The sequence below is a fragment of the Tauraco erythrolophus genome, chromosome 11 (genome assembly GCF_009769465.1).
Source record: "Tauraco erythrolophus isolate bTauEry1 chromosome 11, bTauEry1.pri, whole genome shotgun sequence".
Classification (NCBI taxonomy): Eukaryota; Metazoa; Chordata; class Aves; order Musophagiformes; family Musophagidae; genus Tauraco; species Tauraco erythrolophus.
In genome coordinates, this window is record NC_141475.1 from 19,687,338 (window position 1) to 19,711,022 (window position 23,685).

Here is a 23,685-nt window from a genome sequence, read left to right on the forward strand (position 1 = left end):
AGCCCTGACAGCACTAATGCTGGGAAGCAGTTGGCAGGGAAAGACCAGCAGGGCCTGGGGTGTGTGTTGGGGGTACTGGCCAGGAGGCTTCCCCTGCCTGGGAGTGAGTAAAGAGGGAGATCCTGGGGTACGCCACTTGCCAAGCAGGAGGGTGGCACCCTGGCGGTGTCCTCCTGTGCCCCTCTGTGCCAGGGAAAAGGTGTTGCGGCATTAATTGCCATCATTAGGTTTCAGAATGAACAGAGGTCCTCAGCTACAGGTTAATCCCTCAGCCTGGCACCAGCGCTGGCCTGGATCTCCTGCGAAGGAGGTTGCTGTGGTGCCATCAGACACAATGTCCTATCTCAAACCCAGCTCTGGTGAGGTGGGACCCTCACCCCCATCACAGGCTGTGCTCTCTCTCTGGCACCACCAACCCCTCAGGGGTCGAGGGGATCCAAGGCAGGGCGAGAACCCCCTTTCACGGATGGGCCTGGGACTGTGGGATGCCGTGCTGCCGGAGGGTCTCCATCCCTGCCCCTTGTGCCCCCCGGGGCTATGCCCCTGCTGGGGGAGGAGAGACCAGGGCTGGGGGGCTCTGGAGGCCCCGGGGCCGGGCGGGGCGGCGCTGTCCGCGGTGCTGGCACGGCGCTCTCCGCGGTGCCCGGCCTTCCTCCTCCTCCGCCCCCTCCTCTTCCTTCGTCCATCCTCCTCCTCCTTCCCCCTCCGCGCCCCCCGCTTCTTCCTCCATCCCCCTCTTCCTTCAACCCCCCTCTTCCTTCATCTTCCCCGGCTGCCTTCGTCCCCCTTCTCCTCTCTCTCTTCGTCTCCCCATCCTCCTCTTCCTCCCAGCCTCCCTCTCCCTCATCCTTCATCTCCCTCGTCCTCCTCTTCTCCAGCCTTCCTCCTCCTCCTCTCCCTCCTCCCTCTGTCTCCCCATCCTCCTCCTCTTCCTCCCCATCTCCCTTCCTGCTCCCGCCTCCCCCTCTCCCTCCTCTTCCTCCCCCAGCAGTGACGTCTCTGGACGTGCAGCTCCCCGGCCCGGCGCAGGCACTGCTCGGGGCTCCGGTACCGCGGCCCGGCCCGGTAGCAGCCTCCGGTGGGGCGCGGGCGCTGCCCGGGGCCGCCCATGCGGCCGGGGGGCGATGCGGGCGGCACGGAGCCGGCGGTAGTGCCCGCACCGGGGCCCCCCCGGGAGCATGGGCTGCATCGGCTCCAAAACCACCATCGGTGGGTGAGCGGCACCGGGCTGGGACCGCGGGGGGGTGGCTTGGGGGGTCTTAGGGTATGGAGGGTGTAGGGGGGGTGGGGATGTGGAGTGCAGGGATGTGCTGGGGGTGCGGGGGCTGTGGGGAGGCTGCTGGGGGGCGGCTGGGGGACGGGGGTGGTGCGTGTGATGAGGTGGTTGGGGACTACAGGGGATGGGGGATTTGGGAAAGTGAGGGACAGGGAGCTGCTCTGGGGGTGCTGAGGGGGTCTAGGGGATGGGGCGGTGGTATATGGGGTGGTTTATGGGGATTGGGAGGCTATGGGGCTGGGGGATATGGGAAGGTATGGAAGTGGCAAGGGGGCACAGAAGATTGAGGTGCCTCAGGATGAGGGGGGCTATACAGGGAGCTTGAGGGCTCTGGAGAAGTTGGTACATGTAGGGGTATGGGGGCTATAGACGGATGGGGGTTTGTGGTCTGGGGATACTCCTCTGTGGCAGCTGTGGGGAGATACAGGGGGTGAGAATGTGTAGGGATCGGGGGAATTGGAGGGGCTGGGGTGCAGCTTTGGGGGAGCCGCTGGGTGGTGTGGGGGATGCAGGAGGCTGGGAGGGGGGTGTAGGACTGGGGTGCTGCTCAGAGGCCTGGGAGAGTATGGGGGTCCTATGGGGGGATAGCAGTGTTGGAGGGGCTGTTGGAGGGGCTACAGGGGCTGGCACGGGTGAGATGTAGGGTGCCACAGGGTGCTGTGGAGGAGCTGCAGATGTTTCGGGGGAGCTGCAGGAGGGATGAGGGCGATGGGGGCTGTGGCCATGATCCGAGGGTGTTCTGGGGGCTGGGGCCGGTGGGAGTTGGGATGGCTCTGGGGGTGTTGCAGACACGCTGGGGGGGCCCGAGGGTGCTGTTGCTGGGGGAACAGTGGTGTCGATGCTGGGGCATCACCACAGAGTGCCCCTGCCTACAGACAGAGGTGAGGGCAATGCTGTCAGTAGCTTCTCCAGGAGCCAGGGGCCACCCCCGATGGGGGAGTACTGTTCGCCCCCCTGTATCCCACCTCACAGCTGATTTATGTGAGCCACAGCCACTTTGGTGAAGGGGGAATGAGCCTCCTCGGGGACCTCCTGCCCCAGCCCCCTGAGACTGCCCTCGGGGGTGTAGTGACCGGGAACCCTCCCTGGGCCCAGTGCTTGGGAGTCTGTGCCCGAGGGGGCAGGGTCTCATCCGTTCAGGGTGCCAGAGTCAGGAGATCAGGCTGGAAGAGTCGGAGCGGAGGACGTGTGTGGGTGCTTTTATTTCCGTCTGCCCCTTTTTGATCCTTTCTCTCCTGTCCCAGAGATGGGGAACTGGGGAGGAGGGTGCTGGTGATGGCGGAGGCGCTCCAGCCCCCCCGCAGCATGGCCCAGCAACGCCTCCTTCCATGCACCAGCGCCTGGCCCAGTCCATCCCGCCTGGCCCAGTCCTTCCCACCCAGCCCAGTCCAGCTGCCCCCACCCCTTCCGAAACAGCTGCCAAGCCGGGACGGGCGCCTGGTCTCTGGTGCCAGGCTGGGGCTGCACGTTACCGCTGACACAGGTGGAAGAGTTGCCCAGGTGTGAGTCACCCGTGCCGCAGCACTGGGCTTCTCCGGAGCACCCCTGCAACGAGTTGTGTCTGGTCTCAGAACGGGCGAAAAGCTGGTACCCTGGGCTGGGGGAGGCTGAGGGGGCTGTCAAGGTGGGATGGAGGTGCTGATGCCCCCTTGGCTTTTCCTGCAGTGGCTGTGGACACGACGCTGTGCGTGGAGTGGAAGGAGGTGAAAGCGCTGTCGCCACTGACCACCGCCCGCCCGCTGCCCCGCCTGGCGCGCCAGGCCTCCTTCGACAGCCAGGACTTCCTCCAGGTACTGCTGAGCCGTGCTGTGCCCGGCCTGGTTGCCCATGTGCCGGGACCCCACGTTGGGGCACCCGGCCTGGCTGTGGCCGGGGGCATGATGGGCTCTGCTGCCCGCCCAGCCCTGCCAGCGCGCAGCCAGCTCTGGGGCTGCTCTGACGTCAGCCACGAGCCGGGCTGTATCCTGGGAGAAATCAGTCCACAGTGCCTCGTTGCCATGGCAATGCAATTTGTTGCGTGCCTCCAAATCCTGCATTGCTTCCCCCCCGTGGCCCCGAGCTCGGGGCCTGGTGTGGTGGGATGGACAACAGGGAGATGCAATGGGGTGCCCTGGCATGGCGGATGCTGCCAGGGAGTGGGCACTGGGGAGCCTGGCCATGGTAGCCTTGCACGCGCGTGTGTCTGTGCGTGCACAAGCAGAGGAGGATGCTCCGTAGCACCAAGTAGCACAGGGTGTGCACATGCGTGTGTGTGTATACACATGTGCAGGTGCGTGTGTGCAGTGAGTGCACACGTGTGTGTGGTATGTACACACACAGAGTGTGCACAGTGAGCATGTGTGTGCGAGCAGTGAGTTCACGTGTGTGCGTGGTGAGGGGGGCCCTATTGCAGTGTGCACGCGTGTGCAGCAAGCACACACACGTGTTTATGGTCAGTGCACGCATGTGAGTGTTAGTGTGTGTGTGTGTGTACACTTGGTTACGTGAGCGGGCACGTGCAGGCACGTGTGCACCAAGCACGTCGTGTGTGAGTGTGCACAGTGTGTGTGCAGGCAGCAGCAGCGCACAGGTGCGCTCACAGTGCGGGAGTGTGCGCACAGGCATAGGTGTGCGTGTGCCCATCGCCCTGTGGGTAGTGCCTGTGACCATCCCTCTGCACACGCACGTGCGTGTGCCTGTAAGACACGTGTGTGCGTAGACAGCCCACGCCTCCTGCGGGGCACCCTGTGGGGTGGACACTGAGTGGGGCTGAGCCCCCTCCCAGGGCACAGGGCTCCTGCAGGGGTGGTGGTGACAGGCAGGGGACAGGGGATGGGCAGGGTGGCTGGGGGCCGTGACGCCCCTGCCCACTCTGGCAGGTCAATGTTGAGGACACTGTCGAGATGCTGCCCAAGTCACGGCGCGCGCTGACCATCCAGGAGATAGCCGCCCTGGCCCGCTCCTCGCTGCACGGTAACTGCTCAACCGACCTGGGGCGCAGGGTGCCTGGGGGGGCATCCAGGGAAGATGGGGGTCTGCTGTGGGTGAAGAGGCTGGGCATCTTAGGGAGGGCTTTGGGATCACCCCTCTGGGACCTGGGGGGCTCAAGGGGTCCCTGGTGGCACCCAAGAGGAGGGCATGGAGATGGCAGGTTGCAAGGGCTGGAGGCAGGGGTTCCAAGAGTCCCGGGCTCCTTGGGGGGGATCTGACATGCCCAGGGGGTGCTGACGCGGGGGCACATGTTGCAGGCATCTCGCAGGTGGTGAAGGAGCACGTGACAAAGCCGACGGCCATGGCGCAGGGCCGTGTCGCCCACCTCATCGAGTGGAAGGGCTGGTGCAAGCCGGTGGAGCCACCCACTGCCCTGGAGAGCGCCTTCAGCTCCTACTGCCACCTGAGCGAGGGCGAGCAGGAGGCACGCTTCGCTGCCGGTGGGCACTGTGTGGGACATGGCAGGCAGGCATGGTCCTCCACCACGGCCGAGGGCAAGGGTGGTGGGATGGGTTGTCTCCATCCATCCATCCATCTATCTATCCATCCATCCACCCACCCGTCCATCCATCCATCTGTGCCACAGCACCATGGGCACAGAGGCACCAAGGCAGGGGGACTTTGGGGGCATCTCCCAGTGTGCGTGTGACCCATGCCTGTCCCGTGCCAGGTGTGGCGGAACAGTTTGCCATCGCTGAGGCCAAGCTGCGAGCCTGGTCCTCAGTGGACGGGGACGACTCCAACGATGAATCTTATGATGAGGACTTCATACCCTCCACGGAGAGCTCCCAGCCCGCCGGTAAGCACCATGGGGGCGGGCAGGGGCTGGTCGGGCAAGATGTCCCACTGCTGGTGCCCTGCTGCCAGTGTCCCACTGCTGATGCCAAGGGTTGAAGGAGCAGGGTGCCCCATGCCCAGCCACATTCCCAGCCTGGCCACCCGCTTACGGAGCAGTGCCCCTGCCTAGCACCATGGCAAGCAGTGCTCATGCCGGGGATGGGGAAGCCCTGCAATGCAGCACCCTCCGTGGTGCCAGGGCATATTTTACTTTTCCTTTGGTGGTCACCAGGGCCATGCGTGCAGAAATTTGTGGGCAAAGGGGGCATGGAGCCTGGCTCGGGGGCTGCTCCCATCCTGGGGGGCAGGTCCCAGTGCCATCAGCTCCAGACTGACCCCCGGCATCCTGGTTCCCCACAGATCTGCCTGGCACGTTACCCACCAGCACGCTGCTACGAGACCTGCTGCAGGGCCACCTGTGCCAGCTGGGTGTGCGGCATGGCTCCTGCGAGCCCGAGAGCGACTCCTCGCACACCCTCTCCCCCGAGACCCTCTGCTCCAGCCTCTGCAGCCTGGAGATGGTGTCCCCCTCCGAACTCACTGCCAAACTGCTGGGCTCCCTGGGGAGCGAGGACCTGCTGCTGCCCAAGCTGCCCCCCCCGGCCAGCCAAAGTGCCTTGCGGGGCCTGGCACGGCTCCGGTGCCAGGACTCCCTCTACTCTGTGTCCTACGCCGAAGCCTGCCTCTCGCCCGCCGAGGACGAGGTTGTGCTGAGCAAGGACTTCCCGCTCCACCGGAAAATCTCTGATGTCGCCTCCTCCGGGGTGGCATCGCTGGAGGAGGAGGAGGAGGCCGAAGAGCCCTGATGCCCCCCTGGGGTACCCTGCCTCTCCTGGCGGGGGTCCAGCCCCCCTGCTGCCACCCCCCTGGCCGGACCCTGTGCGGGGCGAGGGACAGGCCCTGCTGTTGCGCCCCCTCTCCAGCCAGGCGCAGGGGGGGTGTTCGGGGGGGCCGCTGCAGCCCCCCCCTCGGCCGATATGCCCCCTCCGTGCCCCAGCCCTGCTTGGCCACATTGTTGCCCTCCTGGATTTTTACATGACAGTGGGGAAGGGGCATGGGGAAGGGCTTGGGGGCGGTCCAGCCCCTGCCCAGGTGCCCACATGTGCCCCCCTAAAGTGACAGGACTAAATCAGTGGGGCTGGTTGTTCGCATGTTCTCCCCCCAAACCACACCGGGATCCCCTTTCGGGCACGGGCCTCGCCCCCTGCCTTGGCATGGCTAAACGTCTCCAAGAATCCCGTGATGCCCCTGCCCCGTGCCCGGCACCCTTGGCTCGGGGCAGCGGGGGAGATTTGGGGAGCTGGGGGACTTTTCTCCTCTCTCCCCAGCCGGCTTTTATCGGACCGAGTTTTATACTGTGAACTGTTGCCTTGGGGCACGGGGAGGGGTTCGGGGGGTCGTGGGTGAGTGCCCGGGGGGCTGCAGATGTGCCACGGTGCCGGGGCTTTCTATACTTTTGTACGCGGGTGAGGCCAACACGGGGAGACTGTGGGTCCGGATGGGCACAGACCCCCAGGCTTGGGGCTTTGGACCAGCAGCGACAGTGCCCCAAGCCAGCCCTGGGGCAGGAGGCTCAGCCCAGCCAGGCCACCCCCCCCCCCGAGTCTGCCGTGGGGCAATGTGGGGTGGAGAGATGGGGGAGGCAGCAGATCCCTGGACTGACGTCCTCGACCTCGTCACGCACCCCTAGCAGGGAACCAAGTGCCTACATGAAGGGCGACCAGCTTCCCCCATCCTGCCTGGGGGTGGCACCCCATCTCAAGGGCACCCCAAGGCCATCCTGGGGGTCCGGGCACGCTGTTTGAGGGAGGAATGCCAGTTTTTGCCAACGCTTGCGCCCCCCACCCCGCCCCTTCCCGCATGGCATGTGTTCTCATGGGGCCACTTGCCCGCTGCATGCTGCTCCTCGCCCAGCCTGGCCACAGTCCCCCTGGCCCCGCAACCCGGGGTGCCCTGAGCACCCACTACGCTCCCACGCCCCCCCAGCACCCCCCCCCCCATCAATCTCTGCTGGGCACAGCACCTGTTCTCCTTCCCTGCTGTGAGGTGCCCGGCATGGGGCTGGCTCCCTTCTCTCTGCATGGTCAAGCTGCGGAAGGGTACCGAGACCAGCAGGACTGACGCCACGCTGATGGGCTCCCTGCCATCCACCATCACCCCCTTTTCGGGGACAGCGGATGCTCCCCATGGCGCTGGGATGTACTGGGGGGTACGAGATGCCTGTGGGGTTGGGGAGGGACCTTTGCTCTGCGTGTGTATGGGCGTGCATGTGTGCACACCTGGGAGTGTATGTGCATGTGCACACATGCGGGAGCTGCCTGAGCCCCCCCCCACCGCAGCGGTACCCTTGGGGTGCCCACACCCCAGCACCCCTTCCTCCATCCCACCAGGTCTCAAATAAAGTCTATTGTGCGAGTGCTGTGCCTCTTCTCGCAGATGGGGGCACCCCCTCCCCAGGAGGCTGGGGTGGCGGAGGGGGTGGCAGTGGCACGTCCCCCTGCCTGCGTCCCCGCAGGACGATGGCGAGGCCTCGGCCCTTATCTCGCATTCCTGGGACCGAGGTGCCTAATTATGGGCATCGGGCGGTGTGCAGTGGCAGGCGGCCGGCCCCCTCCCTGTGGCTGGGGGGCTTTGGGGGGCTTGGGCAGCAGCGCCATGACCTCGCGCACCTCCACGTACTGCACTGAGCGCGTTGGCACCTACGGCCAAGGGCACGGCGAGCAGCCCTGCTTCAAGGGCGACCAGCTGCACGGCCCCTTCGGGGTGCGGTCACATGAGGCCTTCGGGTACCCAGGTACAGGGGATGGGGGGTGGGGGTCCCTGCTACCCCAGGGAAGGCTCTCTACTCCCCCTCAGGGGTTATCCAGTTTATGGGGGGAGACCCAGCTGCCCCCCAAGTGCCCCGTGGCTGTCTGGACTGTCCTCCAACCCTCTCCCCGCCAGTTCCTTTGTGCTCCTCCCCATGTCCCCAGTATCCCCAGTGTCCCTGCTGTTCCCAGGCCCACCGCGCCCCCAGCTCCCCCCGCCCCAGACACTTCTGAGCCTCCCAGTGCCCCCAGAGCCCTCCGTGTCCTTCCCATCCCTCCCAGACTGTCCTGGCTGTCCTTATGTCCTCAGCCCCCGCTGTACCTCCAACTTCTCGGTTTCCCCTGTTACCCCTCCACTTTCCTGTACACCCCCAGAGTCCCCCAGTAACCCCAGCACCCCCCAATCCACTCCCCTCAGACTTTTCTGGCCATCCCCTGCGTCCCCAGTCTCCTGTGTCATTCCCCTGCTGTCCCCAGGTTGTCCAGTGCCCCCAGACCCTCCCAGTGCCCTCAGGTGCCCCCAGACCCCTCAGTGCCTCCTGCTATTCCCAGACCCCCACCTCAGGCCACTCAGCGCCCCCCATACCCCTGGGGCCCCTCAGTTCTCCATGCAACGCCCCACAGCACCACCAATGTCCTTAAATCTCCAGTGCCACTTGCTACCCTCAGCCTCCCCTCCCCCCCCTGCCCCGCCAGTGCCCCAGTCCCTGGGCACCATGTCCCTCATGCCCCCATGCCTGGCAGCCCCCTCCAATGCCCACAGGGTCCCCCAGTGCCATGCATCCCTGCAGCCTGGGCACCTGGGTGCGTGCCCAGGGTGACACCTACCAGGTGGTGGCCGATGTCAGCCAGTTCGAGCCCCCCGACATTGTGGTGACCACCTCCAACTGCCACGTCGCCATCCAGGCTGAGAAGGTGAGGTACCTTGGGGGGCACCTTCCCCCACCACTCCCCTGGCCATGGAGCAATGGGGGCTTCTGCCCCATGGCACCCTCTCTAGCACTAGAGTAACTGGGAGCCATCCCCCAGTGATGGGACAAGAACTATCTCCTGCTCCACTGCACCTTTCCTGCACTAGGGTAATTGGGAACAGCCCCTGCCGGCACTGGGGTAACTGGGAGCTGTCCTCACTGAGCATGGGGCAACTGGGAACTCCTGCTCTGTTGCATCCTCTGCTGGTGGGGGACAATTGGGAACAGTCCCTGCTGCACTGGGTTAACTGGAAATTACCCCACCCCAGGACTGAGACAGCTGAGAGCTGCTCTCTGCTGGCAACGGGGTAACTGGGAATTGCCCCTGCGGCACTGAGAACTGGCCTATTGAGCTCCCTGCTGGAGCTGGGGTGACTGTGAGCTGCCCTGTCACTGGGGTAAATGGGATGGTGCCACGTGTTGCTGTGCCATGCCATGCCTCACCACGCCGGCGCTGCCTCCCCACAGGTAGCCGAGGACGGCACCATCTGCGACACCTTCACCCACAAGTGCCAGCTGCCCGAGGACACGGACCCGCTGTCGGTGAGCTGTGCCCTCACCGAGGCCGGTATGCTGATCATCACTGCCCAGCGCCGCACTGGCACCCGCCCCGGTGAGCCCCCGCAGCAGCTGTACCGCAGCGAGGCCAGGCTCTGAACCTGCACCCAGTAAAGAAAGGCTGCTCGCCCCAAGTGATGCCAACCCCGGTGCTGTGGCAAGGCTCAGCCGGTGCCTGCTGGCTGTGCCCCCTCCCCGTCTCCGGCACCTCGCCCCTCTGGCTCTCTTTATAAAGTTCTTTTATTAAATTAATATAAAAAATCTCTGTATTTACACAGGGGTGGGGTGCACAGTGAAGACACAGCCATAAGGGGCTGGGGATGTGGGCAGTGCCCACCCGTGTCCCCGTGGGCACCCAGACCTGACACCCCTTTGCCCCACGTGCCACCCCGAGCAGGGACATTGGGGTGCCCGTGGGTGGGGGGGTGAAGGTGGTGGCTATACTGGAGGGGCACAGGGGCTGGGAGGAGAAGAGGTAGCAAAGTGGGAAGCCCCAAGAGCTGGCAGGGAGGTGGGGGGCACAGGTGGGCTGGGGGGCACCTGGCCAGCCCCTGGCAGAGGGCAGGGGTAGCAGCACTGGATTGAGGGTGCCCACCCCTACGCCAAGCCCGGCACAGGTGACCTTAGGGTGAGAGTCTCCCAGCACCCACCGGGGTCACCTGGGGACACCAGAGGGACACCCCGTCTCACTGGCCCTTGGGGATGTCATTGTCCTCGTCGCCCTCTGGACTGGCCTCACGGGGCATGGGGTGGTGCTGGTGGCGGTCCCAGAGCTGGCGCAGGGCGGTGGTGTCAGGCTCACCGGCGCTGGTGGTGCTGTCACGGAAGCTGGCGAGCGGTGGGCGCATCTTCACCCCCTTGGCTGTCAGCGAGCCCTCGATGGCCTTGCGCAGCTGTGGGCACCCCAAACCCATGGGCGGGTGGCTCCAGGTGCTCCCTACCCTGTGCTCCCCACCCCACCACCCCCCTGCTCACCTCCTTGAGGGACACCATGCCCACCAAGCGTCCGATGCTGGTCACGTACGCGTGGTCCAGCCCCAGCAGTGAGAAGATGGTGTGGGTCTGTAGGAAGAGGGGGCTGAGTTGGGGGTCTGGGAGGTGGGTCTGAGAGGGGTCCCGGGGGGCGTGGGAGCACCTTATGCAGCGAGGTGTGTTCCACCAGCTGGAAGGGCGCGGGGTCGATCTTGGCGCTGCTGAAGTCCACCACCTGGTCCAGCTGCTGCTCCTCCCACTCCATGATCTGGGGTGGGGGGACACGCCGTGGGGCAGGGCCAGGGGGTGCAGCCCCCCAGGGTGCCAGCAAAGGCCCCCACCCTCCCTGCACCCAGAACTGCTGGGATACTGCCCCCCCGCCCCCCCCCCCCCCCCGCCCCATGCCCTCATTGTGATCTCCCGAGTCCCCGTGGGCAGGAGGGTCCTGCCTGTTCCTGCCCACCCCCTCACCTCCTCCGGGGTCATCTTGTCACCCAGCTCCATCTCCTGCAAAAGAGGCAAGTGTGAGCAGCCTGGCAGGGTGTGGGCAGGGCTGCAGGCAGGTTGCAGGCAGGGCAGCAGTCAGTGCTGCAGGCAGGGTGTGGGCAGGGTTAATGGGTAGCGCTGCAGGCAGGGTGCGGGCAGGGTAGCGGGCAGGCAGCGGGCAGGGTGCGGGCAGGCAGCGGGCAGGGTGCGGGCAGGTAGTGGGCAGGGTGTGGGCAGGCAGCAGGCAGGGTGCGGGCAGACAGCGGGCAGGGTGCGGGCAGGCAGCAGGAAGGGTGCGGGCAGGCAGCAGGCAGGGTGCGGGCAGGCAGCGGGCAGGGTGCGGGCAGGGCGCAGCGAGGCCGCAGGCAGCACAGCGGCAGTGGTTGGCAGGGTGCAGGCAGCACGTGCAGGCACGGTGTGGGCAGCACGTGGGCAGGTTGCGGGCGGGGCACAGGTCAGGTAACGTGATTGGTTGAGAGGATATGGGTCGCACTACGATTGGCCAAAGCGGGACAAACCAGGCTTGCGATAGGCAGAGAGAACGCAGGCTGCGCCATGACTGGCTGAGAAAAGCGGGGCAAATCCCAGGGCAGTGACTGGCTGAGGGGCTGAGTCACCCTACAATTCACCAGGAAGGTTTGGCATTGATTGGCTGAGCAGAATCGGGACCGTCCGAGATTGGCTGCACGGACACAGGCCAAACATGATTGGCCAAGCAGAATCTTGCCAGGCCCCTGATTGGTTCAGAGAATCCATGCTGAGCTCTGATTGGCTGAGGGGAGCTGTGCCCAGCATGCGGCTGGCTGCAGCTTACCGTGATGGAAATGCGGACGTGTTTGGCCTTGCGGCAGGCCGTGCCCTCGGCATGGGCCTGGCATGTGCGGGGGAGACAGTGGTGTTAGGGCATGGCGTGGTGCTGCCATGGCAGGGACGGGCACGGACCAGGTGGGAATGGGCAGGGGTGGGCAGAGATGGGGTGGGAATGGGCAGGAATGGGCAAGGGTGGGCAGGGATGGAAAGGGATGGGGTGGGAATGGGCAGGGATGGAAAGGGATGGGGAGGGATGGGGTGGGAATGGACAGGGGTGGGCTGGAATGGGCAGGGATGGAAAGGGATGGAAAGGGATGGAGTGGGAATGGGCAGGGATGGAAAGGGATGGGGAGGGATAGGGTGGGAATGGGCAGGGATGGAAAGGGATGGAGTGGGAATGGGCAGGGTGGGCAGTGCCGAGCGCTCACCTCAGTGGGCTCCGTGGTGCTGTTGGCACAGAAGAGGCTCTTGAGGGCGATGCCAGTGTGGTCAGTGGTGCCAGCTGCAGGCAGGGAGAGGGTGTCAGCGGCGGGGCGTGGGCAGGGTTGGGGTGGGGGCCGGGCATGGACTCACCCGGGGGGCTCTCAGCCGGACTGCTGGACACCCGCTTCAGCGCCGGCTTCAGGGGCTTGCGGGACGCCGTGCGGGCAGGGGCGCCTGAGGAGGCCTCCGTGCTGATCTGGGGGAGGGATGGGGCGATGGGGGCGCGGTGGCAGGGAGCATCCTGGCTGGGTGTCCCCCGAGGTGGCCGCCGCCCTCACCTGGAAGCGGATGCCAGCGTCGGAAAGCCGGTGCTCGTCCTCGGCCAGCGCCTTCTGCCGCAGGGCCTGGAGCCGGCGCTGCGGGCTGAGCTGGTGGCTGAGCAGGGCGCCCACCTGCGCCCGCTCGATGGAGCCCAGCAGGATCATGGACTCTGCCGGCGGCAGAGAGGGGTTGCGTTGGCTCCCGGTGCCTGCTTTGCCACCCACCCCCCTGCCCTCCCCATCCTGGCACAGCCTGTGGCCAGAGCGGGCGCCGGCGCAGCCCCCTGCCCGTTTCTCACCGGCCGACTCCACCAGCGGCAGACTCTTCATCCTGGTGCCGTGCAGGACGTGCTGCAGGTCCCGGTACTTGCAGTTGAGGGTGACGTAGCGGATGTCCCGCACCATGATGTCCTCCACCCGCACGTTGTATTTCCTGCACATGGTGGGTTACGGTACCCTCAGGGTGATGCCACCCCCTCCTCTCGTGCCTGGCAGGGGGCTCAGGGACAGGGCAGGGGACACACACTCACTCGTGGTGGCCCCAACCCAGCTCGGGGAGGTAGGGCAGCTTCTTGATGCGGATGATGCTGTCGTAGAGGGAGGGCTGGAGGCTCTGGGCCACAGCGTTGGCCAGGATGACGGCAATCATGACGGGCAGGATGTGCGAGATCTGCCCCGTCAGCTCGAAGACGATGACGGCCGTGGACACCGTGTGAGTGACGGCGCCCGACAGCGCGGCTGCCCCTGCGCCCGTCCCCGGGAAACACGGCGGTGGACATCAGGGGCTGACAGCTGGACTGGGTCCGCACCCCCAGGACATCCACCACTCCCCGAGCCCTTGGGACCTCCTGGGTCATCCCCAGTCCCTGGGGACACCACCTCAGCCCTGGGGAACCCATTGGCTCTTTGGAGCAGCTCTGAGCAGTGCCCACCCTGGTGTCCCTGTGCCAGCCCGGCGCTTACCCACCACGGCGTAGCCCCCTGGCACGATGCGGTAGGTGTTGCTGTCGGTGTGGATGCCATCGGGAAACCAGGCTGCCATGCTCTCCCCCACTAGGCGCCCAAAGGCAGCCCCTGTCCACAGAGAGAGGCTGGGAGTGGGCGCGGGGGCTCTCCTGGCACCTGACCCAGCCTCACGCCCTCTCCTCCGCGTGCTTTCCCTGCTGGTTAAGGGGACACCCAGGGACACTTCGGGGTGCCCCAGTGTGGGCTTGCAGGCCGCTCTCTCCTCCCACTGTGCCTGTGGGGGGTACAGGCTCTCACCGATGACAAAGACGGGCATGAAGGCTCCGCAGGGCACTGGGATGGTGGTGGCTAGGGCTGACATCCAGAACTGCACAGAGGACGCAGGCATTACTTCCTGCCCTGGCCCAGCCCTGCCTCCTGCCCCTGCCGTGCCCCACAGCTGGCTGCCGCGGAGCAGCACGTGGGCACCGCACTGTGCCAAGGGGCAGCCCCGATCCTCCCAGGGTACACCCAGCCAGCACCTCCTTGGTGGCACCTGGTGGCACCCAGCCAGGACCTCCCTGGTGGCACCCGGTGGCACCCAGCCAGGACCTCCCTGGGGGCACCCGGTGGCACCTGGCCAGCACCTCCCTGGTGACAACTGGTGGCACCCGGCCAGCACCTCCCTGGGGGTACCTAGTGGCACCCAGCCAGCACCTCCCTGGGGGCACCCCACCAGCACCTCCTGCTGCCACCTTGGTGGCTCCTAGCCAAGTTCTCTGCGATGGCATGTTGGCGGCACACAACTCTGGGAGCAGCCACCCAGTGCCTCCCAGTGCTACCTTGCTGTCAACAATCCGGCACCTCTCTAGTGATAGCCAGGAGCTCCTACCCAGGCCCTGTGGTGGCACCCTGGGGCTGGCAGGGGCAGGAGGCACCCACCTTCATGAGGATGAAGACGACGAGGGTGACGAAGACGTTGGAGCGGGGGTGGCACCAGGCCTCCAGGATGCCCAAGTACTCAAACTCATCGTTGAGCCCCTGCTTGGCCCACGTCTGGTTGTCGAAGAGCGTCACCAGGGTGTCCTTCTGGGTGAGCTGGTGAGGGGCAGGGGTCAGGCGGGGCTGGTGGTGGCCCCAGAGTGGGGACTGGTGTGCCACCCCATGGTGGGTACCTGGCCGGCCATGAACTGTCCAAAGCCGGGTGGGAAGGTCAGCGTGGAGATGAGCAGCGTCACCAAGGCAGGGAAGAGCAGGCGCCTGGTGGGGTGGCACGGGGTGGGGGATGATGTTGGTGCAGCCCCAGCTGCACTGCCCTGGTGCCAGGGACTGCCGGGCACCTACTTCTTCATGAGGAAGCGGTTGATGGTCTTCTGGCGGCGCATGAACTGCACGATCTTGCGGTTGAGGTAGACGAAGAGCGCACCCCCGAAGCCGCTGGCGATCCTGGGCAGAGGCAAGGGGTGAGCACCCACCTGTCCTGCTGCCACCACCGCCACTGCCACCACCGTCACCACCAGCACCGCCACCCCAGGGCCGTGGGACAGATGCCACGGCGGCCGCGCTTACCCGATGACAGCGAAGGCAGGCAGCTCCTGCAGGTCGAAGGGGAAGTCGAGGCGGAAGCGGGTCTTGAATAGTGCCGTGATTGTCTCTGGGAGGGTGGTGGGGGTCAGCAGGGCTGGGGAGAGGGACCTCTGTGCCCCTTGCCCCGCCGGAGGTACCTTCGTCCTTGTTCCAGACGGCGAGGACACGGAAGATGAAGGCGCTGAAGGTGGCAGCGAAGAAGCCGCGCCAGTAGTTGCGGACAGCGAAGAAGGTGGAGGTGACCTCGATGCTGAAGAGGACACCTGGCACCGGGGAGGAAGTGCGCGAGGGAGGCAGCGAAACCCAGGCAGGCCCGTGGGCCCTGATGCGCTTCCCACCCTGAGCCCACGCTCGTGCACAGCCTGCAGGGGTCCGGCCGGCCCCACGGACACGCTGTGGGGCGGTTCAAGGGCCTCCCTGGCAAAGCGTGTGGTCGGTCCCTGGCTGGCAGCAGCGGGCACGGTGGAGCAGGGGTCGGTGGGAGCAAGAGGGCAGCGCGGGGAGGTGAGCAGAGACAGGGTGGGTGGTGCTGAGGTGAGAGGGGCGCACACGGATGGACAGACAGATGGACGGGGCAGCGCAGCAGGCAGAGGGAGAGGAAAGAGTTAGACACGTCACCAACCTACGGGCAGAGCTCAGCGGGGCCAGAGCGCGGAGCTCCCTGGAGCGGCGGGTGGCAGGGGAGAGGACGAGAGCAGACGTTACACCTCGGGGAGGACGGTGCCCGCTCCTCCCTTCCGCCTCCCTGCTAAGCAGCACTGCCCTCTCCCATGCCAGCCGTCCTGGGGGTCCTGCTCACCTCACCGGGCAGACCCCGGTTCCCCGGGCAGGATGTGCGTGGGGGTGTGGGGGGTCCGGGGTGACCTTACCTCCAATGGGGGCAGCGAAGCAGCAGCCAACACCAACGGCGCAGGCGGCCGCCAGCATTTCTATGTTCCTTGCCTCATTCTGCGAGTAAGCCAGGAGTGAGCGGGCACTGCCCTCCCACCCCCCACCTGGGGCACTGCCAAACCTGCTGTGGAGCACAGGTGGAGCCCCCCTGGGCCCAGTCCACCCCATTCACCTTGTAGATGCCCCCAAAGAGGGAGAGAAAGCGGCTGAGCAGGGCCGCGCACATGCTGGCGATGTGGACGAAGGGACCCTGCGAGGACAGTGTGGGGGCTGAGGACAGTGCCTCCACCAGCCCCCTTCCTGCCCTGCCCTGGGCACTACCCTCACCTCCTTGCCCAGGGGCATGCCGCTGCCCAGGGCACATGTAAGCCCGATCACCTTGGCCACGAAGGTCTTGAAGGTGAGGTACTCCTTCAGCACAACGCCCCGCAGGATGGTCTTCATCTCAGGAATCCCCGAGCCTGGCACCACGGGGACTGCCCTGACCCATGGCCATGGAGGGGGGATACTGGGGACCCCCTGCCCAATAGCTCTGGGGGGGAATCCTTGACGCTCTGCCACACCTCACTGCCATAGGGAGACCCCAGAGGCACCTCTCCCCGCAGTACAGTTGGAAGGAATAGCCTCATGGCCATGGAGGGACCATTCAATTCATAGCCCCGTGGGGACCCCAATCCCATAGCCTCCAGGAGACCCTCTGCAGACCAGCTCTTAGCCCTAGGAAGAACCCCAAGATCCCTAGCCCCATAGCCCAGGAGGACATCCACCCCATAGCCCCTAGGAGACTCTCTGAAGACTAGCCCATAGTCCCAGGAAGACTGCTAAGACCTCCAATCTTACAGCCCAGGAGGTCATCTATCCCATAGCTTGCAAGAGACCCTCTGAAGACCAGCCCATAGCCCTTAGACGACCTCCAGGACCCTCAACCCCACAGCCCACGAGGACACCCAGGCAGCTCCCAGCCCACAGCCCCAGGGAAGGTACACCCCATTAGGGTGCAGGCAGCCCCCCCAGTGCCCTACCCACGGCCTGGGGGGCGAGGATCTGGGTGAAGCCAGCCGAGAAGGTGATGAGCACGGTGGGGTAGGTGACCCAGGCCAGGTACTGCAGCAGCATGTTGGTGTCCAGGCCCCCGTACATCCACTTCTGGGCTGTGGGCACAGCCAGCCAGGCGGGTCACAGGTGGCAAGGGGCATGGCCCAGCCCTGTGGCACGGCCACCCCATGCCCTGGCATAGCCTGAGGAACCCACCAGTGCCCACTCACCTTGGAGGCAGGTGGCAATGGCAAAGTCCATGGCCCAGCTGACCAGCGCCATGACCAGCCCCAGGAGGATGAGGAAGACCCAGTCCTCGCCCACCTTGGAGATGAGGAACCGCTGGCATTGCAAGGCGCAGACTGCAGGCACAAGGGCAAGCTGAAGGCCAGGCGCCCCAGGGATGGGCACACCAGGGTGGTGGGGCCAGGCTGGCAGGCACATAACCGCTCACAACCGGCAGCACCGACCCAGCACTGCTTGCACCGTCCAGCGCAGGAGCGTGACCATGCCAGCCATCGCAGCTGGCGGGCAGGACCAGTGGGCTCTGGCTGTGCCCAGTCACACATGGTGCTGCCGGGCATGCACCTCCCACCAGCACGGCTGCCCTGGCATGGCCCCAGGTAGAGGGGCTGGGGGCCCCCATCCCTGCGGCGTGCCTGGTTATTTTGGGCCATTGTGTCCCTGCTGCCCGGTGGGCAGGTGGCATTGTCCTCGGCGCCGGTGTCCCATGACAGCCAGAGAAATCCTACCCGCTGCCGCTGTGGCAGAGTGGGCAGCTGTGCCCAGACCACGTGCTGCTGTGGGGCTGTGCCCACCGGTGTTCCGCCCCACACCCTCCTTTGTGTTCCCATCCCCGGTGGCCCTTACCGCGGCAGGGGGCACAGCGGCCCTGGGTGTATTCCAGTAGCTCGGAGGGGCGGCGTGGCTGGGGGATGCCCCCCTCCCCCTCCTCCTGCTTCAGCCGCAGCCGAGCCGCCTCATCCTTGGCAAAGGTGCCCAAGTCCTGCGTGTAGCGCCCATACATCTGGGGGAGAAGGAGTGGGTGGGAGTATCAGGGGGGCTGGCAGCCCAGCTTCCATGCCCGAGTGGGGAAACTGAGTCAGGGGAGCAGCAGGCACGCTGGCATAGCCTCCCAGCACCAGGGGGTGCCAGGCGAGGGGATAGGCAACTGTGGCACCCCCAGGGGAAGGGGCAACAGTGTCTTCGGGGGTCCCCAGCTGCCCACCGGGGCATGGGAAGGGGCCGGGCAGATAAGACTTCCAGGGATCGATGGCTGTCATTTTGCCCACGTGCCCAGCGCAGGCAGCTGGCACCGCCGGTACCAGTCCCCAGCCCTGCCCAGGTGCCCCAGGCACCAGACTGGGCTGGCAGAGGGTGGGGAAGGGCCTGGCGTGGAGAGTCTCTGAGGGCTGATATTGGGGTTGTGCTGCGGGCACCTCCCCTTGGCACGACTAAAGGCAGGGCGGGGTTCCCCTCGGGGAGGCAGGCTCGGCAGGCCACATGTGACACGAGCTGGTTGGTCTCAGCTGGCGGCAGGGAGGCAGGAGGGCAGTGAGGAGGCAGGGCACACTCCCAGACCCAGGGGAGAGGGGGGCACAGCACTGGGCACAGGGCAGTCACTGGGCTGTGAGGAGGGGATCTGGGGAGCAAGGGGGTGCAAGGGGCTCCATGCCCACCTTGGGGGGGCACCTCCTTCTCCTCGAGTGCCTCCTGCCTGGCCGTGGCACATGGTCTGGCCCTGGTGGGGAGGTGGCCCTGGCAGTGCCCCCGGTACTGGCCAGGAGCTCTTTGTGCCCGTCCTCCCCACTGAGCTGGGGGCATTTGTCCTGTGCTGGCGGGCACTGCCAAGGACTCGGTTGCCTGGTTTCCGCCTCACTCCCCCCAGCACGACCTGAATGCCAAGTGCCAGAGGTTGGCCCGGCACAAAGGGAGGCTTCAAGGCCGCGGGGGCCCTGCCAGGCTCCCACGTCGGGGCGACGTGAGCCCCATGCCGATGGCATGCCCACCCGCTGTGTCGTGCCAGCGCAGCGCGTGGCCACCCGGCCGGGGCGCAGCCACCCTCCTCCCCAGCACGGCCCATGCTGGTGCCTGGCAGAGGGGCAACGCCATGGGTGGGCACCATGCTTGGCATGCGGGCAGCCCAGCCCCAGCTGAGGGCTGCGTTGCTCGCCCCAGACGCCTGGTTCCTGTTCCCGTCCCTTCGACCTGCTGGCACGTGCCAGCTCCCCAAGGGGATGCTGTGAATGTGCGTTTCTCACGGGGCATCGCTCCTGCCCAGGTCCCTTTGGCATGGAATGGGAAGCAGCCAGAGCGGCGCCAGGTGGATTCTCCGCTGTCTAATACCCTGGTTGTGCCTGGCAGAAGGAGGGAGGGTGAGGAGGCAGGCGGGGAGTGGGGGGCATATTCATTTCCATTGCTGACCCCCTCCTGGCACGGATTTCTCCCCAGACTCCTGCTCAGCACGGGCTCAGTGGCTCCTTGCCCTATGAAGAAGTGTTGGGGGAGAAGGCACGATCTGGGCAGAGATGGCGGCACAGCCACCTTGGGGGGTTGGATCCAGCACCGGCTGCCAGAGGAGGACCCCGGCCCTGCACGGGGCCCGGCGTTCAAAGGCTCCCTTTGAGCGAAGCTTGTTTCCTCTGGAAGGCGAAACGGGCCGGCACCCCGAGGAGCGCTGTCCCCCTGCCAAGCACCCCCCCCCCAGCTCCACTGCTGCCCCATGGCCGGCCCCGACCGAGACCGCGGCACCCCCAGGCTGAGTGACCCCAAAGTGGATCTGTGCCCACCTCCTGGAGCCGTGCCAGGGGCTGCCATGCTGCACCCCGGGTGCTGGGGTGCGGCGCGATGCCCGGCCCCAGGGGGTCCAGACTGGTTGCGGTGAAGGGATTTTGCTCCCCCTGTACCCCCTTGTTTGCAACCAACCCCCTTGCAACAACAGGGACCAAGGGAAGGGGCCATGCCACCCTCCTGCCCCTTGCCACCCCTCTGCCCCATGCCACAGCCCCACGGGCAGGATACGGGACCCCGGGAGTGCCCCATAGCAGGGCTGGGCAGCCCCAGCCATGGTGCCCGCAGCTCTGGCGTGGCCGCAGGGCTGTGGCGAAGGCCAGTGGTGGGCTCTGTCCTTCCTCCTCCTCCTCAGGCTCGGGTTATTTTTCCACAAAGGCCTTTTGAAACACAAACAGCCCCGGGACTCCGGCCTCCGCCGCGAAGCAGCTGAACAATCACAGTGCCGGGCGGGCAGGGAGCGGGCATGGGGGGGGGTGGGGGTGGGGGGGGCACCCGGGGACATGGGCATGGGCCAAGTCTGCTATGGCGTTCCCGGGCTCCTGCGTTGCGGGCACTGGCTGTGCCGCAGCCCCCCAGGCTGTGCCAGCCCACAGTGCCCGCTGCACCCAGGCGATGCTGCACCTGGGGCAGGTGCTGGCATCTGGCACTGCCGTGTCCCCGTGCCACCCTGTCCCATAGCACCAAGCTTGCCTGGCAGTGGTGCCCACCTCCATACGGCTGGTGTCAGTCAACCTTGCCCCCAAAACAGTGATCCGGGGCGGGGGGACATTTAAAGGCGCGGGGTCCCCTGGGCTGGCAGGGGACAGGCAGAGGCCGGGGGGGGTGTCACGCTGCCCGTCTTAGCTGGGCTATAATCGCCCTGAGCGGCTCGGCGGCGAACAAGGGCAGTTTGTCAAGATTAATCCACCCCCACCTGAGGCCCTTTGCTCCCTGTCACGGCAGCCTGGCATGTGGGGGCACTGGGGCTGGAGGGCATGTCGGTACCCTTGACACGGACAGAGGTTCTCACAGGGCACCTGCCCAGCCCGAGGTCCCCAGGGACAGATGCTGTGGCCTGGGGGGACCTTTAGAGCTGAGGCTGTGCCAGCCCCCAGTGGCATCATGGACGTGGCACCCCAGGGCTGGTGAAATCTAGGGGGGAGGAGGTAAGGACTTGGGGATGGGGGTCTCTGAGCAAGGGTAGGCACAGCTCTGCAGCCTGGCTGTAATGCCCCAGTTGTGGGCAGGGACAGCAAGAGCTGTCTCCTGGGCTGCCCCCAGGGCAGTCCGGCTCAGACAAGCCTATGCCAGGCTTTGGCTGGAGCCAACCCTCCTGGCAGGTGCCAGCAGGAGCTGGTAGTAGCTCAGACGCACTGGGGAGGGTTGGGCACCCCTCCTGCCCACCATGTGCCCGGGCGGCTCCCAAAAGCCAGCTATGAGACCGTGGGACAGGAGCCTGTACCCAGCCTCACCCATGAGCTCCAGGTGATTTCCTGAGCCTCATCGCAGCCCGGAGGCCATGGGGATGGGTGCCCTGGGGCACCCAGGGCACAAGTGCTACCCTGCCTGGAGGAAGGGAGGACAAAGTCTACTGGTGCCATGCAAGGCTGCCCCGATGCCAGCCCAGTGTGCCTCTCCTCTCCGGCGCTGCCCACAGGCTCCTCTGCCCTGCGGTGCCTGGCTGGGCCAAACTCTCTCCCCATCCACCAGGGACACAGTGCGATGCTGGGAGGGGGAAAGAGGCACTTCCACTGCTCATATCAGGCAGTGCCCTGCATCCCTGCTCATGCCCTCAGCTGCTACCTGTTCTTCAACCCTGCCAGGGAGGCACCATGGGGCTGATAAGCTTGCAGAGACATGGGGCACAGCAAGAGCTCACGTGGTCAGCTAGTGCCCGGCAGCCACCTGACAGTGATGGAGAGGGGGCAGCTCGGGGTGGGCATTTAGGGGCACCCCCAGACAAGAGCCTTGGGTGTTTGGAAACATGACACTGAAGGTGCCCGGCATGGCAGTGCCCTGACACTGCCTCTGTGCCTGCATGCCAGGTGGGCAAGCCCCAGCAGGGCAAGCCCCACTCACAGCCACAAGCTCAGGCTCTCAGCAAACTAGGGCAGCTGTGGGCATGGGTACCCTGCAGCATCTCAGCCCCTCCTTTCCTGTCCACCTCCCCGGCCCTGCCTATCTGAATGCTTTTGCCAGGGCAAAGTACCCGTTTGCTGAGCTGCCCCGGGCACTGTCCCAAGCCCAAGCAGAGGGCAGGGAGAAGCACCTTTGTTCGGGATATCCGAGGGCTGTGAGCAGTGGAGGGGCTGCAGGCATGGCGGGAAGGGAGGACGCCCACAGGCCAGCCAGGCACCCGGGTGCCAGTGGGGAGGCCTTGGAGGGGACGTAGTTGTAAACATGGGGCTAAGGTTGCAGGCGGGGGAGATACGCTATCTCGAGGGCATAGGGCTGGGGCCAGGCACGGTGCAGGGGGTGAAGGGTGCCTGGGCGGTGCCTAGGGGAGCCCCCACAGGGTGGGCATCGCCCCCCAGTGATGAGGGGCTTTGGGAGGGGGTGAGGTGTGGGCAAAAGACCTGCACTGGAGGTGGGGGCTCAGGTGGGCTCCTCTGCCACCGGGGGGGCTGTGGAGTGGAACCCTGCCCCGGTGCCCTGCCCAGCCACAGTACCGAGATGGCACCCCAAACCGGGCACCGTGGAGCTTGTCGGCACCGCCACCTTAAGCGGGGCAGTACCCCTAAACCGCCCATCTTCCCCAGGCACGCCGTCGCGCACCGCCACGCCCAGTGCGCCCCCCCGGTGTCCGGTGCCCCGTGCCCCGCCAGTGCCCTCCCGGCTCCCCCCAGTGCCCCACGCCCCCCCGGTGCCCCGTGCCGACGGCGCTCACCAGGGTCTGCTCATACTGCAGCGCTCGCTGCGCCTCGCTCTCGGAGGCCATGGTGCCGCCGCTGCCGCCGCTCGTAGCTGTCCCGGTGCCGGTGCCGGTGCCCGCGGCGGCGGCTCCTCCCGGGCCGTACGGGGCGGGCCCGGGGCACTGCCCGGGGGAGGGACCGGCCGCGCTCCGCCTCCGCCGGCAGCGCCCGGCACCGGCAGCCAGCGCCGAGCACCCGGCGCCGGGCAGGGGGTGCCCAGCCGGGGGGCTCTGCCTGGGGCGGGATCCCTTCCACCCGTGGTCTTTGCCCACAGGTTTCCCAGCGGAGGGTGGCACCCGTGGGCAGCCGGTGGGTGCGGGTGTGGGGTAAAGGCTGGCGTAGGGTGAGGGAGGGTACAGCTCCCCTTTTCCCACGAGCACAAGGGGCTGGAGTGGGGCTGGCACTGCCACCGGTCTCTGCCTCCCCGCGTTCCTGCCAGGCGGGGCAGCGACAGCACGGCAGGGGCAGGGAGGACCGTGCTGGGGACACAGCGAGCAGCCAACCCCAGGTCATGCCTGAGGGTCGAGTTTGGCAGGCGGGGTGCCTGAGGTCTTGGCATTGAGGACTCAGGGGATGCCTGGATGCCCGCAAGTGGCGGGGCACGTTGGCACCCTCATCAGGGTACCCCAAAGCCGGCAGGGAGCTCATCCTTACCGTGGTGCTGCTCAGTGCCCTGCAATTGCCAGCCCTAGGGAAGGAAGGTGGGTCTGCTCTTCGTTGCCGAACTCGCCAGGCAGCAGCGGCTCAGCCCTCTCCAGAGGGGCACCCGGGCAGAGCTTGGCACCAGTGATCCTTGGGCAAGGCGCTCCGGCATGGCAGGCTGGATACCGGGACCGCTGTCTCACTGCCACCACAGGCTCAGGGGAAACCGAGGCAGCTGGCAGGGCAGAACTCGCCCTCCTTCCCCGGTCACTGCATGGCACCTTCGTGGCAAGAACTGGGTGCAGGGAAAGATGGAGCCGTAACACTGCAGGCTGGTGCTGTGGGACTGGGAACAGGCTAGTTCTTGCTGCCCGGGTGCCACCCTCCAGTTTGACGTTGGCAGCCCCAAGGATGGGTGATGATGGCCAGGCTGGGGGCTGGGATATGCCCTTCACCAGCCTGGGAGGGTTC

At 66.3% G+C, this 23,685-nt stretch overlaps 3 protein-coding genes across 4 annotated transcripts; 2 read left to right on the top strand and 1 right to left on the bottom strand.

The window, feature by feature from the left end:
* Positions 1-1,178: 1,178 nt before the first annotated feature.
* On the top strand, positions 1,179-5,889 carry FAM131A (family with sequence similarity 131 member A). Its single transcript, XM_086618677.1, has 6 exons — positions 1,179-1,209; positions 2,942-3,066; positions 4,135-4,228; positions 4,504-4,686; positions 4,917-5,045; positions 5,444-5,889. The coding sequence occupies exons 1-6, from the start codon at positions 1,179-1,181 to the stop codon at positions 5,887-5,889; spliced, it is 1,008 nt and encodes a 335-aa protein (XP_086474803.1).
* A 1,849-nt stretch (positions 5,890-7,738) lies between these two features.
* On the top strand, positions 7,739-9,518 carry LOC147528126 (heat shock protein beta-7-like). Its single transcript, XM_086618632.1, has 3 exons — positions 7,739-7,877; positions 8,654-8,805; positions 9,330-9,518. The coding sequence occupies exons 1-3, from the start codon at positions 7,739-7,741 to the stop codon at positions 9,516-9,518; spliced, it is 480 nt and encodes a 159-aa protein (XP_086474758.1).
* Positions 9,519-10,105: 587 nt separating this feature from the next.
* Positions 10,106-22,598, bottom strand: CLCN2 (chloride voltage-gated channel 2). Of its 2 annotated transcripts, none has more exons than XM_086618080.1 (24): positions 22,548-22,598; positions 17,759-17,915; positions 17,119-17,250; positions 16,876-17,004; positions 16,181-16,314; positions 16,026-16,103; positions 15,832-15,910; positions 15,100-15,225; positions 14,945-15,029; positions 14,720-14,821; positions 14,551-14,635; positions 14,318-14,473; positions 13,694-13,763; positions 13,394-13,504; positions 12,961-13,174; positions 12,730-12,863; positions 12,449-12,600; positions 12,261-12,366; positions 12,110-12,189; positions 11,692-11,736; positions 10,863-10,898; positions 10,555-10,659; positions 10,395-10,481; positions 10,106-10,312 (listed from the first exon to the last, which is right to left on the bottom strand). In XM_086618080.1, exons 1-24 carry the CDS (start codon positions 22,596-22,598, stop codon positions 10,106-10,108), a joined length of 2,661 nt encoding a protein of 886 aa, XP_086474206.1. The 2 variants fall into 2 exon arrangements, with proteins under 2 accessions (XP_086474206.1, XP_086474205.1); XM_086618079.1 differs by having other exon boundaries at positions 17,119-17,319.
* Between the last annotated feature and the right edge of the window lie 1,087 nt (positions 22,599-23,685).